Below are 17,511 nucleotides of genomic sequence, written 5' to 3' on the forward strand. Positions count from 1 at the left end.
GCAATGGTGTTGATTTGAAAATAAAATTTCAAAACAAAGTTTCTTAAATGTGTTGACTATTTGAGAAGGGAATTACCGTTTTAAAATGACACTCTGTTATTGTATTTCATCTAAGAAATTTTTCGGAGAGCGCAATAAAAAAAAATGTCGTACTTTCAAATATTTCCGCATGGGCCTTTTTCCGCTATTAAATATATTTGTGAATATATTTTGGCATAAGTTCCTTCTAAACGGTGTAAGTGTAAAATTGACTTTTGTTTCGTAATGGTGTCCTCCCAAAGGGGGGTGCTACAATTCTTGTTCTCAATATTCTGAATTCTCAAACGGCTGCAAAATTACTACTGCTTACAAGTTACAAGAGATCAAAATTTGCTTGTTGATGTATTTTAGTGCCTCTCTCCGAAGTTTAGCTTTAGGCCCCTAATTTTGTTGAGACGGCCCTGTAGGCCACATTTAGAGTCATCTGAAACAGCCCATGTGTAACAACCCATAAATTTGAACTAGGTGTGAATATGTAAATATCAAGTGTTAAGATTATATTTTATCTATATGAATCCATTCTTGATGAATTCGGGTGGAGGATGGTCGTTTTGAAGTCAAACCAACTAGTGAAGTTCTTGAGGGCTCTTAAATTCGCCTTAGTTTTGGTAGGTCTGTATTCTGGACGATTTTCGTGAAAATGTGTTGAGAATTTGGAAAAACCTCCTCAATGAAGGTTGTAGGGATTTGAAATAGCTTTCCAACGGTATATTATAGGGGTCAAACGGACATCTGTGCAAAGAGTTATGCCCGTTTTACTGAAGCCTTTCTGCACTGGAAAATTTGCCTGCGTTACGCTCCACGTTACGGGCCATAACATGCGTTACGGGCCGTAACTTGGAGCCGTAACGTCCCCAAAACTTGCAGAACCTCACTGGAAATTTGGCCTGTGTTACACTCCAAGTTACGGGCCGTAACACGTGTTACGGACCGTCCCTTGGGGCGTAACACAGGTGAAAACAGTACGTTTTCGGGTGATCTGACTTTGGGGGGCCATAACCCCATTATTCTTTGGGAATTTGGAAAAACTTCCTAATGAAAGTTGTAGATAATTGAAATACCTTTTCAACCATAGGTCGTGGGCCTCCATGTGACATCGAGATGAGGAGATATGGGTGTTTTAAGACAGAAAGGTCAAGCTGTTGGCCCAACCCAATTCAAAACCGGGTCAGGCCCATTTTCCTTGGTATTTAAGGGAAATGTTCAGCCCTAGCAGCCACATTTCCCCTACCAAACCTTCAGATTTTTATAGAGAGAGAGAGAGAGAGGAGAGTTAGAGAGAGAAAGTGGTGAATCAATCAAGTTCGAGGCCCCGAATCCCGAGGCTCGTGAAGGATAAAGTGTAGAACAAGTTGTTACCATTGTTCTAAGCTAAAAATTGAACTTGGGGGAGGTTGTTTTCGTGGTGGTTGTTCCTATAAGGTATGTCTAAGATTTTAATGATGTTTTTATCCTTATCATTGATAGATTTGATGAGTTAGAATAGAGAAAATAGCATTGAAAGTTCGGTTATAACATTTGGATACCAAATGACTTGGGGGCTGTTTTGGTATGATTAAATGGATATTATTAGTTGGATATTGATATAAAATAATTGTTGATATTGTTGTGGATGTTGTTGATAAGTTATTGTTCTTGGATTTGGAAGTATAAATTTTATTCAAGATCCTTTAATGAATGGAAGGAAAAGCAATCTTTTCATGTTCCTTGAACTCTAATTCATGTCTAAATGGCGGTTAATGTGTGTGAGGGGACAAACCCACATTAAACCTAGTTTGTAGCAAACCCTATATATGTATAAGATATTAATAATGTTTTCCTCTATAAGAGATGTTTAGTAATGTTAGTTAATTGTTGGTAATGACATTCTCATTGGTGAATTGGGACACGAAAATCTTTGTAAAGAAGTTGTACGTTTTTCAATTATTGATTGAAATGACTTATCCTTTCGACATGCATAATGAACTTTAAGGTTATTAATGGTGTGACTACTTTGAGACAAATTGTGAATTGGCTTCTATGCCATGGATTTTGTTGTTGTGTTTGCCTTGCCATTCGGGAGGAAGAGTGGCCACTTCCGGGTTCGCTAGCTGAGGTGCATTAATTGACTTGCTATTCGGGAGGAAGAGTAGCCACCGTGAATCCATATTCCGGTGTATTGCGCAGTGTGCCTTGCTATTCAGGAGGAAGAGTAGCCACCGTGAATTCATATTCCGGTGTATTACGTAGTGTTGTTGATAAGGAGTTGGGTCTATATGGGCGATTGTGATATACATCTTTATTATGGAACTGGTTACTATGCCTGATCGATTTAAAGTATAATCGAAACTGGGATTTTGGAATGGCTTTATAAACTGTGCAATAAGTGATATTAAGAATCACAAAGTGGAATGACAGTTTTATACTATCTTTTCAGAACTGATTTCTTTATGTATTATTATATTTTATTTTTATATTACTTATTGTCCCCGAGACACTCACTGAGTACGAAGTACTCAGGCATACCATTGTTGTTTTTGATGGTATGTTAGGTAACGAAGGAGAGCAGGTTCTTGGTACTTCAAGCGCTTAGAAAGGACTTGATGTTGCTGCTGATTTGGTGAGCCCACACGTTCATTTGTGGGACACCCTTTTATTTTGTTCATTTATTATTAGTTTTGGGCTGCGTCCCGATGAGTCAAACTATTACCTCTTATCCTAGAAGCTCCATAGTATACATTCTTGTGGGCAGTTGTTGAGTTTTGTTAACTCTTGGGCGTTTGTCACGTTTTGATTAACTTTTATGATATTAAAGACTTCCGCTGATTTAATTCTTGATTCATGATATGTTACATTTAATTTATAAATTGTTGGAGGCGAATGTTGAACCTGGCGGGTTCAACTATTATTATTGTGTTGTTTAGGTTCTTCCGATATTGTTCATGATGTCGGATGCCGGTCACGTCTAGGGTGGGTATTGGGGCGTGACACCATGAGGGCATTCATGTGTGACATATTTAGAAAAAAAAAGAAGGGGGAATTACACTTCAAGGATAGAATAGAATAAGCCTTTCAGTTGGCTCTTCTCTGAAGCAAATGAACGAGTCATTGTTTTTTTTTCCTACTCGGTCTACAACATTTATTTTGGAGCCTCAATTAATATAATCAAATTACGTCCCGCATGTCTCATTTTAAGGGGGGAAGCGCCCCCTATCAATTTTTTTCATATCCAAGAGTCGCACTTGAATATTTATTTGCATTTATTTAATTATAATATTTTATCATATAAAATGTATCACCCCCAAAAATATTTTCTGGAAGAACTAAAGCACAACACCACCTAAAAAACGTCTAGGACCACGTGGAAGCAATTCAAGCCCAAATAAAATGGTCCAAGTGAAAATAGGAATGCACTTTAATTTCCCACTTTATATAGGGGTAGGAGGCTGATCAAAGTGTTACTCCATTATCTACATGAAATTGGTACGACTTTACAACTTCAACGAAAGGTAGATTTGATTAGTTTTAGAATTTGATACGAATTCATATTGGAAAGAAGTTTAAAGGTTCTAGAACTATAGTTCTAATCTCTATTTCACGTGCATGTGTAGCCCCTAGAATTATTGTAATTGAAAACTTTATCTAAAGATAATAAATTTAATCACGATACATAATTTTAAAACACATTAAATAAATAGTGTTATAGCTTATAGCGGGGGGTCGGTTTTGATCAATAATGTATTCTGGTTTTGATTTGTTAAACAACACATCATGAATACTTAGTGTTGGATTTAATATAATTTTTTCCCCTCAGTTATGTATCTATTTCTGATTATAGTGCTATGAATATTCTCAATGATCCGATTATTTGAATAGCTCAAACCTCATGAAAAACTGATACAGTAACCATTTGAATGTTCCCCTCCTTCAGTTGGATTGAAAAACTCTCTAACTTGATGGTCGCATCAACAATTGTTATTGATCCATATTTCTATTATACCTCACACGATGTATCATAATCCCTACTCCTCTTCTACCAAGTGCTATAAATAATAGCCAATACATTAGACAATTACTTAAATACATTTACTAAATATATTATATACAACCATTGTCACTTCATTAAGCAAATTGACTTTCCATAGGACAAACATATCCTCAGCTTGAGATGAATGAATTTATATTTATTTTTAATTTAATCAGATTTTTTTTCTGCAGAAATGTTATGCATACATAATTTCATGGCTATTGTTATTATATTTATTATAAAAATATTTTCTTGGGATTACTATAAAAGATGAGTTTCAATTTTTAAGGGCATGAAACTTCAAAATTGCTTTTGTAAGTAATATAAAAATACTGATAGATAAATAAGAGGACATTAATTTTGAGAATATTTATTTCTTATTATTTCCTAACATAAATTTTAAATAAGATATAACTCAGTGACAATACATGGTTGATTTTTTTTCACTTATTGGTATTAAAAACAACACAAGATGAAGTTCATCTTGTACACGTGTCAATATTTGTTACTTATTATTATTTTTAATAATTGGATTTGTTTGGCTTAACGTGTCTAAATCTTAAAAGGCATGCATGCAAACATAAGAAGATCACAATAAATAAGTTAGAATATAACACCAACACATCTTGGGTGGGATCTACCTTAGGTTACAATGTACAAGGTAGTTACATTAGTGCTGAGATTTCTAGTATTCAGCTATGTCTAATAGAATTATAGATATCTACTTTGACATATTCCATCTGAAAATACGTAGAATATGTGTATTTTTTTTTCTCACTATGACACAAACGCCCAATAGTTAGTGGATGTAAAACATCACAGACTCGGGGATCAAAATTCCCCCAAGATTAATCAACAATAACCCAAAACTAATTGCATCTCGTCCGCTATAAAGGGTGTGTTGCTTGAAAAGAGTCTGGTACCTTTTTGCATTTATCGCTACTCCAATTTTGACTCATCTTTTCGCATAGAATCTTCATATCTGTAGTCTGTGGAAAGTTCTCATGCTCTTCATTGGCTTTGTTTCTCAATTGATTTTCTGATATGAAATATACTTCTACAAATTGTAATTGAACTTACATATTAGAAGAAAGTAATAACAAAAGTGTCAATTGAGAATGCAACACTGACAAACGGTAGAAAGAGGGTTTAACATTATCTGGGAAAGGAGAAGCAGTAGTCTGTCTTTCTTTAAGTCTAGGTTTTTAATTTGTGGTTTACCAAGCCTGAAGGCACCGTCCGTTAGAGTTTATATAGTTGTAGGAAGTGGTCAAAGGGGGTTTTTACGTAGATGTTTTAAAAGTTACAATAATATCCAATAAATAGTTTACTTATGAAGGGCATAAACGTTGTTCAATATTTAAAGGACATTTTGATGTTCAACATTTAGTGAAATGTTGAACATCATCGTTTAAATATAGAAATGTTTTTTCTTGGTTGAATTTCATAAACTGGGGTTTAGGGTGGAAAAACATAAAAGAGTAGGAATATGCAAATACGTTTGATTGTTTATCAGATCATAAGAACCAAATTTGTATCAGTTAATCAAGATTAAAGAGATACCTCAATTAAATAAGTAAATATTTGAAGTTTACTTAAATTGATGATGTACAAAAGGCAAGTTCATGACAATAAGTTGCTTGATATATACTATAACTAACATGGACAAATAAGTACCAACCAATGTAGATTTCCAAAACTCTAAAATCTAAATCATGAACAAATTTCTCACGAATAGGGAAATAGTCTATGAGGAAAAATAGAGAGTGTGAGCGATATCATAATGAGATGGGAAAATCTTAAAAGAGGGTTATTTATTTTGAGTGTGCAGTGATCTTTGGAATATTTTACTCAGACCTACAAAGTGTAAATGTCACGCCCCGAACCATGGCCTGGACGTAACACGGCACTCGGTGCCCGACTGCATGTGACCGAGCGAACCACATGGCTTGCTGAATCATCATGATACATAACATATGCGGAATATAACGTGAATGCATGATGAGCCTTTATAAAACATGTTAAGTCATAATACTTAATAAAATACTTGTTTAAACATGAGTGAGCCAAAATGGCTATACGACTCCAGATGTCTGACACGACATAACTGACTTGTCTAGTCTATGAAACCTCTATCATGAGTCTGACTGGAAAACATACTTACTGGGAAAAGGCCCCCAGCATACCTTTAGATACATAATTAATCATAAAATAAACGTTGACTAAACCCCGAATGAGATGGGGCTCACCAATAAGCTGATACGAATGTTGTCCTACTGGGCAGATGTGTCGTCCTGTATATCAGTACCTGCATCGTGAAATGCAGGCCCCCGGGCAATAAAAGGGGACGTCAGCACATTGAATGTACTGGTATGTAAAGCAACCGAAAGAAACAACATGGGACATGGAATAACATGTTAAGAACTGAAACTGAAAACCTGGACATGAACATGGGCATGAGTGCATATGTATATAACATAAGTAAAAACATGATAAGTAGGGAGAGCAATAACTTATAACCGATCCATGGTCTGGTTCTTGCGTCCCGCCAGCAGAACACTCAGTCCTTGCCAGGGAACATGAGATTTGATAAAATATGAAAGGATCCAATCATTATGAGAGATCGTCCGGAACATGGGTGGAGCGATCCTCATCCTACGGTGGCTACGTAGTTTCAGGCTATCTGAAGCCCTCCTCGGTAATTAATGCAACTCCCAAAATATGAACATGAAAAATAGTGGCACTTGCTGCCCATGGTATATCATGAATCATAACTTGCTTGTACATAGTGTTCATGAATCATAACTTGCTTGTACATGGTTTTCATGAATCATAACTTGCTTGTACATGGTTTTCATGAATCATAACTTGCTTGTACATGGTTTTCATGAATCATAACTTGCTTGTACATGGTTTTCATGAATCATAACTTGCTTGTATAGTTTCATAAGATAACTTGTCATAGTCTTGCAAAACTTGTTTTTCGTTCATGAGTAATAACAATAGTTCGAAATCATATATATATACTTGTCTTGAAAACATGCTTGTAACTTGCTGGATGAAATCATAAAGTTTCATATAAACATAATGAGAACACATGAGGAAGAATTCATGATTCATGGATTAAGCTAGGATTTCCTAATAACCGTAATGGAAGATTAGGAATGCAATAACGAATATAGATACAAAATTCATGCACATAAATACATAATTACGGGCTACCAATATGTTGGGTTTAATGCCCTAGGATTTGAACTTCATGGATTTTACGAAACGGATCATGGGGAAGAACATAGAGATTCCCACATGTGGATGGAAGTTATACATACCTTAACTTCCTGCTTTTGAGCGTATCACAATGTCCTTCAATCCCTTCTACTTCAATCTATAGCAATACAGGTCATAGGGACTCTATATTAGCAACAATATCCATGTTTTGTTCATCTAAGCATTTTATCAAACACTTGGTGGGCATGAAGCTCCACAACCTTCATTAATGGTGTTTTCTTCCCCCAATCCCCATTCTATTACTTCTAGCTGATTCTACAATCTCAATTAGATGTAATTGACATCATTCTTCATCACCCATATGAATACAACAATCCCAAGTCAACAATCCAAAAACCCTAGCATAGTTCATATAATTCTCTTTATCAAACCCATTTACTATTCTCCCAAGAACTTATCAACACTTTAATCATCATGAAACATCATAAAACTTACCTTGGTTATTGTAGGAATAATCCTTGAGTTGAAATACTTCACTTGAACAAAACCCTAGTTCCACCTTCCATGGAATTTCTTGACTTGAATGGATTTGATGTGTTTCTCACACTTAGTTTTGTGGATTGATGAAGTGGATCTTTAGTTTCACTTGGATTCTTGCATATGAAGTGTTTGGATGGCTCTACAGAACCCTTGAGTCGTGTAGGAGAAATGGGAATGAAAAAAATGGGTTTGGGTCTCTTATTAACATCTTAAAATCTGACCCATCGGGCAATTCTACGCCCATTTTTACGTTCCGTATAATGGTTTTACGGACCGTATAACTCACCGTAAAACCATTCCAGTGATTTGGACATTCTGTGCTCATTTTACGGTGTGTTTTACGTCCCGTATAATGGTTTTATGGACGGTATAACTCACCGTAAAACCATTCCAGTGATTTGGACATTCTGTGCTCATTTTACGGTGGTCTGAGTCAATTTTACGGACCGTATAATTGTTTTACGGACCGTAAAATTGAACCGTAAAACTGACCAACGAAATATCATTCTCTGTGACCATTTGACGGACCGTATAAATATTTTACGGACCGTCAAAATGTTTTACGGACCGTCAAATGGTCCGTCAAAATTCTTCTGCTCGGACAGTCTGTCGTATAATGGGCATAACTCTTTGCACAGATGTACGTTTGAGGCCCATAATATACCGTTGGAAAGCTATTTCAAAGGGATACAACTTTCATCAAGAACGTTTTCCCAAATTCTAAATTAATAATGGGGTTATGGTCGTTGGAAGTAAGGCCATCTATAAACTCACTTGCAAACATGCCCCGTAGAGTGGTTTTCAACTTTGTTTTGCCCAAAGACTCTTCTCAAGTCTTGATTGGGTTTCAAACACCATTTATACACTACTAAAATTGGGTTCATTATACCCCCATCTTATAATACAAATCTTAACCCGAATGCACGAGGTGTTACAATATCTCCCCCTTGGGATCATTCGTCCTCGAATGATGGGTCTTGGTTAAGGATATGACTGGACATAACTTGAATATATGAACGTGAAGAAACATGACATGGAACATGGAAATCTGACATGACGTAGTTTCATGAAAACATCCGTGCCCAAACATGAGACATGAATAGCGAATACCTGAACTCGAACGTGAAATGTGAGGCATGAATACATAAGGGACATTATAACTCTTCTCCGAAATGTCATTGAGCCATCATTAATTCGATACTCGTAATTCTTTCCCGACATACAACATATACCTTGCTTTCCTTAACAACTTTCGTCTCCTACCTCAAATGTCTTTGAAATCTCATTTAGAATCATTAAATATTACTTCTTACTTGTCAACATGTCGTATACGTCATACCCTTCGTGGGTCTATTCGTGGTATGCTAACGGGAAAATTTCCAAGGTGTAACATTCTCCCCCTCTGTTGGAACATTCGTCCTCAAATGTTAATATTCGGGATTCTACAAAAATTTCGCCAGAGTTTCCCCTGTAATATGGCACTAACAACCTGTCACAACAGCCCATAATATCATTGCCTCACAGGGCTACATCATAATAGCACTACAAATTGGCCACACACGACCAAAAACATGAAAAGAAAGCTTACATACCTCAAAATCTTGGGCTTCATCATAAATCTCTTCTGCGGGCTGAAACAAGTATGGTACATGGATTTCATATCCTCCTCGGCTTCCCATGTAGCTTCCTTAACTTTCTAACTCCTCCACAGGACTTTCACTGAGGCTACTTCCTTAGTTCTCAACTTGTGAACTTGACGATCAAGAATGGCTACGGGGATCTCCTCATAGGTGAGGCCATCCTTATCTATTAGAGTATTAGCAGGAACAACCAACGATGGGTCTCCTACACACTTCCTCAACATGGATACATGAAACACTGGGTGTACAGCGGCCAAATCTTGTGGCAACTCAAGTTCATAAGCTACTAGTCCGATCTTTCGTAGAATTTTGTAAGGTCCAATATATCTGGGGCTGAGTTTTCCTTTCTTGCCAAATCTCATGACACCCTTCATGGGTGAGACTTTAAGGAACACCCAATCATCTATTGAAAATTTTAAGTCCCTTCGCCTCACATCTGTGTAAGACTTCTGGTGACTCTGAGCCGTTTTCAAACGCTCCTGTATTAACTTAACTTTCCCCATAACCTGGTAAACCAAATCTGATCTTAACAACTCTGCTTCACCAACTTCGAATCAACCAATTGGTGATCTACACCTTTGCTCAAAAGGGTTTCAAACAGTGTTATCCCAATACTAGCATGGTAGTTATTTTTGTAAGTAAACTCAATAAGAGGCGGATGATCATCCCAATTACCATTGAAATCAAGGACACATGGTTACTGAACTGAATGAATACATGACTACTAAACTGCTGAGATATTAAATTGAATGTCTATTGAACTGACTGAAGACTGGCTGACTGAATACTGAGCTAACTAAATACTGGATTAGCTGAATACTGAGCTGGCATGAATACGTGAGTACTGGACTGATATCTGAGTACTAAGCTGACATAAATATCTGAGTATTGAACTAACATGAATATCATAACATGAGATCTGAATAGCGTATCTGTCTGACCATTTGTCTGAGGATGAAAAGTTGTGCTAAGGTTCACCTCCGTACCCAATCCTTTCTGAAAGGATTTTCAGAAGTTCGCTGTGAATTGAGCACCAAAATCTAAAATAATGGACACTAGGGTCCCATATAATCCGGAAATTTCATTAACATATGACTTGGCATAATCTTCTTGTTCAATCTGTGGTCTTAACTGGCAAGAAGTGCGCTGACTTCGTAAGTCTGTCCACAATCACCCAAATTAAATCATGCCTCCTAGGTGAACGAGGTAGACCTGATACAAAGCCCATACTGATCATTTCCCATTTCCAGACAGGAATATCAACATTCTGAGCCAAGCCACCAGGCTTCTGGTGTTCGGCCTTCGCCTGCTGACAAGTCGGGCACTTAGCTACAAAATCTGCCACATCTTTCTTCATATCGTTCCACCAGTAAATCCCATTGATATCATGATACACCTTAGTGGAACCTGGGTAAATGGAATACCTAGAGTTGTGAGCTTCTAACATGATTCGTTCTCTGAGCCCGTCAACATCTGGAACGCATAATCTGCCTCGATATCTCAAGGTACCATTATCTCCCTGCTATTCAAAAGCTAAGGCTTTCTATTCGTGAAACCCCTCTTTCATCTGCAGCAAGTAGGAATCACCAAACTGCTTCTCTCTAACTTCAATGACCAAGCAGGAATGCCATGTTCTGGGCAATAACTCCACCCACTTCGGAGTCTGAAAGTCGAATTCCTAGCTTGGAGAAGTAGTGAAATTCTTTCACCTTAGTTCTCTTGTCTGCCTAAATCATGAGTTGTACTTCCCATACTTGTTTTTTTTTTTTTTTGAGATACTTCCTAAAATACTCATAGTACGGTTGTGCGCTAAGTCTTTTACGAGCACCTTAAAGATTAGAGTCTTGTGCAATGGCACTACCCTTATGACACATAACTCGGCATGATCTTATAGCTTTTCTGTGATCGCCTAATCGATAGTAATTGAACTTTACACGATTCGTTCGACGATCATTCTACTCACTTCGGGTTTCCTCTAAGATGAGGCATATTCCTTATGGAGACTATCTCATTATGCCAACTTAACTGAACTGAGGTTCTTCATATCTCATACTAACCATTCAGGTCTTCATTTATCTCATTGGACTTACTAGCGATTTATGCATCTCCCCCTTAGACCAAGGCTAACATCTTATACTTATAAATTCTTCTCCTTTTGATGGGATTGCAATTAACATTCCTTATCTTCTGCAATTTCTTTGTACTCTACAACACTGACGATTTTTTTTTGACTCACATCTGAGCAATTTCTCATGGGGAAAAACTAGATTTACTTACATGAATGGGTTGCTACTGTATTCATAACTGGCATACTCCATCTTAACGACTTAACTCTGCTCACACTGTAAATATTAGGACAACCCCTTTTTGACAACTCTTAAAGGCTATTCTTCTGTAGTTTGCTCTTTTACGGCTTAGCTGATTTCTTCTTCCACTAATCACTCTACTCTGAACTTAACTTAATCCCTTGGTTTCTAACACACATTCGGATGTATCCGAACTGTCACCCACTTAAGGTGTTCATCTGAATAGGAATTCAAATCATATTTCTCAAAGTCAGCCGTACTCGTAACTTAGTCAAATATTATTATTACTGTTGACATGGCTTTTCCAGACATATTACAAACTTATATCTCATTCTCCTTCTATTTCTAGGAAAATTTTGGCAGAGTTTCCTCTATATTTCTTACTATCCCAAAACCTACACGCAAGAAATACCAACAATGCCTCACAAGGCCAACATATATACATATATCATATCATATCGTAGCCACACAGGGCTCCCAATTTCGACAACAGTATAAAAATGATAAACTTAACTCATATGTCCAACTCAAACTGTACCTGTTACACTTTCCTGTTTATTTTTCCTTTCAATCTTTAACTGCAAATGGAGTGGGTCCTGATGACCTCCGGTAGAAAGCTGTCTACCACCACTCCCTTGAGATCCTCCATGATTTACCTTTTTCCTGTTGTATTCCATTCTCCTTTCTCAAGAACATCATTATCATTCAACATACCATTCATTCCACTATACCCCTTCTCGGGCAACTTACATTATATTCCACTTTCAATAGCACTTGAAGTCTCATTTGTTACCAGTAAGTACTGCACAATTGTACCCCCTATGGGTAAACATCCTTACTTGGACCTTGAATTTTCTGTTCATCTCCTGCGCATTCGAAACGTACGTAATTCGAGAGGAAGAGAAGTTTCTTATTGCTCTAAGCTTCATGGCACGATCTAGAGCAGATAGAAATGAGACAATCCTGAATGTCTTGGTGGTCAACTGTTTATATGTGTGGCGCGCACACACATATAAAAGTGACCCCACTGGACACGGTTTCATAGACTCCCTAAGACTCTTGAACCTAGGCTCTGATACCAAGTTTTGTCACGCCCCGAACCATGGCCTGGACGTAACACGGCACTCGGTGCCCGACTGCATGTGACCGAGCGAACCACATAGCTTGCTGAATCATCATGATACATAACATATGCGGAATATAACGTGAATGCATTATGAGCCTTTATAAAACATGTTAAGTCATAATACTTAATAAAATACTTGTTTAAACATGAGTGAGCCAAAATGGCTATACGACTCCAAATGTCTGACACGACATAACTGACTTGTCTAGTCTATGAAACCTCTATCATGAGTCTGACTGGAAAACATACTTACTAGGACAAGGCCCCCAGCATACCTTTAGATGCATAATTAATCATAAAATAAACGTTGACTAAACCCCGAATGAGATGGGGCTCACCAATAAGCTGATACGAATGTTGTCTTACTGGGCAGATGTGTCGTCCTGTATATCAGTACCTGCATCGTGAAATGCAGGCCCCCGGGCAATAAAAGGGGACGTCAGCACATTGAATGTACTGGTATGTAAAGCAACCGAAAGAAACAACATGGGACATGGAATAACATGATAAGAACTGAAACTGAAAACCTGGACATGAACATGGGCATGAGTGCATATGTATATATATAAGATAAGTAAAAACATGATAAGTAGGGAGAGCAATAACTTATAACCGATCCATGGTCTGGTGCTTGCGTCCCGCCAGCAGAACACTCAGTCCTTGCCAGGGAACATGAGATTTGATAAAATATGAAAGGATCCAATCATTATGAGAGATCGTCCGGAACATGGGTGGAGCGATCCTCATCCTACGGTGGCTACGTAGTTTCAGGCTATCTGAAGCCCTCCTCGGTAATTAATGCAACTCCCAAAATATGAACATGAAAAATAGTGGCACTTGCTGCCCATGGTATATCATGAATCATAACTTGCTTGTACATAGTGTTCATGAATCATAACTTGCTTGTACATGGTTTTCATGAATCATAACTTGCTTGTACATGGTTTTCATGAATCATAACTTGCTTGTACATGGTTTTCATGAATCATAACTTGCTTGTATAGTTTCATAAGATAACTTGTCATAGTCTTGCAAAACATGTTTTTCGTTCATGAGTAATAACAATAGTTCGAAATCATATATATATACTTGTCTTGAAAACATGCTTGTAACTTGCTGGATGAAATCATAAAGTTTCATATAAACATAATGAGAACACATGAGGAAGAATTCATGATTCATGGATTAAGCTAGGATTTCCTAATAACCGTAATGGAAGATTAGGAATGCAATAACGAATATAGATACAAAATTCATGCACATAAATACATAATTACGGGCTACCAATATGTTGGGTTTAATGCCCTAGGATTTGAACTTCATGGATTTTACGAAACGGATCATGGGGAAGAACATAGAGATTCCCACATGTGGATGGAAGTTATACATACCTTAACTTCCTGCTTTTGAGCGTATCACAATGTCCTTCAATCCCTTCTACTTCAATCTATAGCAATACAGGTCATAGGGACTCTATATTAGCAACAATATCCATGTTTTGTTCATCTAAGCATTTTATCAAACACTTGGTGGGCATGAAGCTCCACAACCTTCATTAATGGTGTTTTCTTCCCCCAATCCCCATTCTATTACTTCTAGCTGATTCTACAATCTCAATTAGATGTAATTGACATCATTCTTCATCACCCATATGAATACAACAATCCCAAGTCAACAATCCAAAAACCCTAGCATAGTTCATATAATTCTCTTTATCAAACCCATTTACTATTCTCCCAAGAACTTATCAACACTTTAATCATCATGAAACATCATAAAACTTACCTTGGTTATTGTAGGAATAATCCTTGAGTTGAAATACTTCACTTGAACAAAACCCTAGTTCCACCTTCCATGGAATTTCTTGACTTGAATGGATTTGATGTGTTTCTCACACTTAGTTTTGTGGATTGATGAAGTGGATCTTTAGTTTCACTTGGATTCTTGCATATGAAGTGTTTGGATGGCTCTACAGAACCCTTGAGTCGTGTAGGAGAAATGGGAATGAAAAAAATGGGTTTGGGTCTCTTATTAACATCTTAAAATCTGACCCATCGGGCAATTCTACGCCCATTTTTACGTTCCGTATAATGGTTTTACGGACCGTATAACTCACCGTAAAACCATTCCAGTGATTTGGACATTCTGTGCTCATTTTACGGTGTGTTTTACGTCCCGTATAATGGTTTTACGGACCGTATAACTCACCGTAAAACCATTCCAGTGATTTGGACATTCTGTGCTCATTTTACGGTGGTCTGAGTCAATTTTACGGACCGTATAATTGTTTTACGGACCGTAAAATTGAACCGTAAAACTGACCAACGAAATATCATTCTCTGTGACCATTTGACGGACCGTATAAATATTTTACGGACCGTCAAAATGTTTTACGGACCGTCAAATGGTCCGTCAAAATTCTTCTGCTCGGACAGTCTGTCGTATAATGGGCATAACTCTTTGCACAGATGTCCGTTTGAGGCCCATAATATACCGTTGGAAAGCTATTTCAAAGGGATACAACTTTCATCAAGAAAGTTTTCCCAAATTCCAAATTAATAATGGGGTTATGGTCGTTGGAAGTAAGACCATCTATAAACTCACTTGCAAACATGCCCCGTAGAGTGGTTTTCAACTTTGTTTTGCCCAAAGACTCTTCTCAAGTCTTGATTGGGTTTCAAACACCATTTATACACTACTAAAATTGGGTTCATTATACCCCCATCTTATAATACAAATCTTAACCCGAATGCACGAGGTGTTACAGTAAAATTCTTGCTATAGTAATATCAGTTGCTTCTCTCGGCCCGTGATTTTTTCCCTTTTGGGTTTCGATGTAAAAATCCTGGTGTCATTATCGCTCTTTTTTATTCTTGTTGATTAACCGTATCACGATACGACATTATTATTCCGCTGTAAATACCGTGAATATTATTTCTGTGACGGGTTTATTCGCAACAATTTTGTCTTTCATTTCCCCCATATTTGGGTGATTCATATGACCAATATAAGATTCAAATTGATAAATATTATGAAACTTTATTGATCACCATATTTGTTGAACAAAAGCACGAACTACAAGAGCCATTTAAAACAAATAATACAAATAACGAAAAAAAGCAAAACTATGGAGCTTATTAATTCCAAATACCAAAGTACATATAGAATAGTGGCTACATAAATACGTTACTTCCTAGGATAGATAGTAAAATAGGTTTGGGCGAGAGTTAAGCCAAGTAGTACAATTGCTACAAGCAAAGTCATAAATGACCATGGACTACTAAAATGAGTCCAAAACAACTCTGCCAAAAATATTCTTTTTTTGCTGCTAGTATGTTGTTGCATTTCCCGTTTGACATGCAAAAAGCTACCATAGGATACTAAAGGACCAGCGGGAATCTCTTGCAACACTTTGACGACTTCCTTATCTGTTCCTAAACCATTGAAGAGTATTCCTTGCTCGCGTAATTCTTTGACCTCCTCAGCGCTTATTACGAGTGATTTCATAAAGTTGACGTAATTTGTTATCTGATAGGCAATTGTCCTTGCCGACTTGTCAATGCTCATCTCATAAGCTATCATGTTTGCATACTTTACCATGTAGATGGTGTCGATACGTAAAGGTGGAAGCTCGAGCTGCGCAAACAAGTTGTAAGATTTGAATTTGATTCCTGTGAGAGTGTGTAGGCTACTTGGCTTACACAAAATGCCTTTTGATTTGAGGTCTCTAACTGACGTTGATACCATCAACTTCATTTCTTTGTTTTTTTTGCAAATTCCGGCGCATCTGAAAGATGCACGTTACAATAAAAAGATGGAAAAGCTCTAGCGCATCTAGCTCCAAGGTCAAATTCTTCAGCAAGGCAATGGAACCATGCAGTCATGCCGCCTGCTGCTGTTCATGGGAGGAATTTCCCTCCTGGTTAGTTTCTTAAATTATTTTGTTATCCTTTGTTATGTTTTGAATTTAATAGTAATGTTTTGCAAACTGCAGATTCAAGCTTCTATTGTTATGATATGAACCACTATGATATGGTTACCGGCAATATCTCTACCTCTCCGGAGATGGGGAATTACCACAATGATTTCAACTCCAACAGAAGTTCCCTTCCTCAACATTTGCCTGGCAACTTGCAATCTTCGAGGGGAGTCCGAAGTAGCTACAATCAAAGATCTTCCCCTGCTTTTAGGGCTTCTTCAAGCTATTTGCGCCATGGGCATGTTCGTACTTCAGATGACGCATCACAGTTGTTTGCTGAAGGTCACTCCTCAAGACATTCACGGCCATTGTCTACTCTAGGACTGCGTAGTAGCGAACGAAATGGGAGAGCTAGGGTATCTAGTGATAGGTACAGATCATTGTCTAGTTGCATCTGAGGTGTGTATGCTCATCTTATACAAGAAATTGTCATGTCGTCTTTTTGAAGGTCTTAGCTCCTGTCTAGGCTCCCTAGAGCAGATACACCGTCTTTTGTCATCATGACATTCATCTAGTTGTCTTGGTTCAAGCCACTGCATGAATGTCCAGTACTTTCTTTTTCTTATCCTCTTATAAAAAAATGACCTTTGTGCTTCATTCCACAAGAATGTCAAAAGTCTTGTTCTGCTTTACATGTGTGTATACAT

The 17,511-nt window shown here is 37.4% G+C and overlaps 2 protein-coding genes across 2 annotated transcripts; one reads left to right on the forward strand and one right to left on the reverse strand.

Moving 5' to 3' along the window:
• Positions 1–15,924: 15,924 nt before the first annotated feature.
• Positions 15,925–16,641, reverse strand: LOC132630209 (UPF0481 protein At3g47200-like). The gene is made up of 2 exons (XM_060345793.1): positions 16,129–16,641; positions 15,925–15,960 (listed from the first exon to the last, which is right to left on the reverse strand). The coding sequence occupies exons 1-2, from the start codon at positions 16,639–16,641 to the stop codon at positions 15,925–15,927; spliced, it is 549 nt and encodes a 182-aa protein (XP_060201776.1).
• A 45-nt stretch (positions 16,642–16,686) lies between these two features.
• On the forward strand, positions 16,687–17,262 carry LOC132630210 (uncharacterized). Its single transcript, XM_060345795.1, has 2 exons — positions 16,687–16,807; positions 16,880–17,262. The coding sequence occupies exons 1-2, from the start codon at positions 16,768–16,770 to the stop codon at positions 17,260–17,262; spliced, it is 423 nt and encodes a 140-aa protein (XP_060201778.1). The 5' UTR covers positions 16,687–16,767.
• The last annotated feature ends 249 nt before the right edge of the window (positions 17,263–17,511 follow it).

The sequence above is a fragment of the Lycium barbarum genome, chromosome 3, assembly GCF_019175385.1.
Source record: "Lycium barbarum isolate Lr01 chromosome 3, ASM1917538v2, whole genome shotgun sequence".
Taxonomy (NCBI): domain Eukaryota; kingdom Viridiplantae; phylum Streptophyta; class Magnoliopsida; order Solanales; family Solanaceae; genus Lycium; species Lycium barbarum.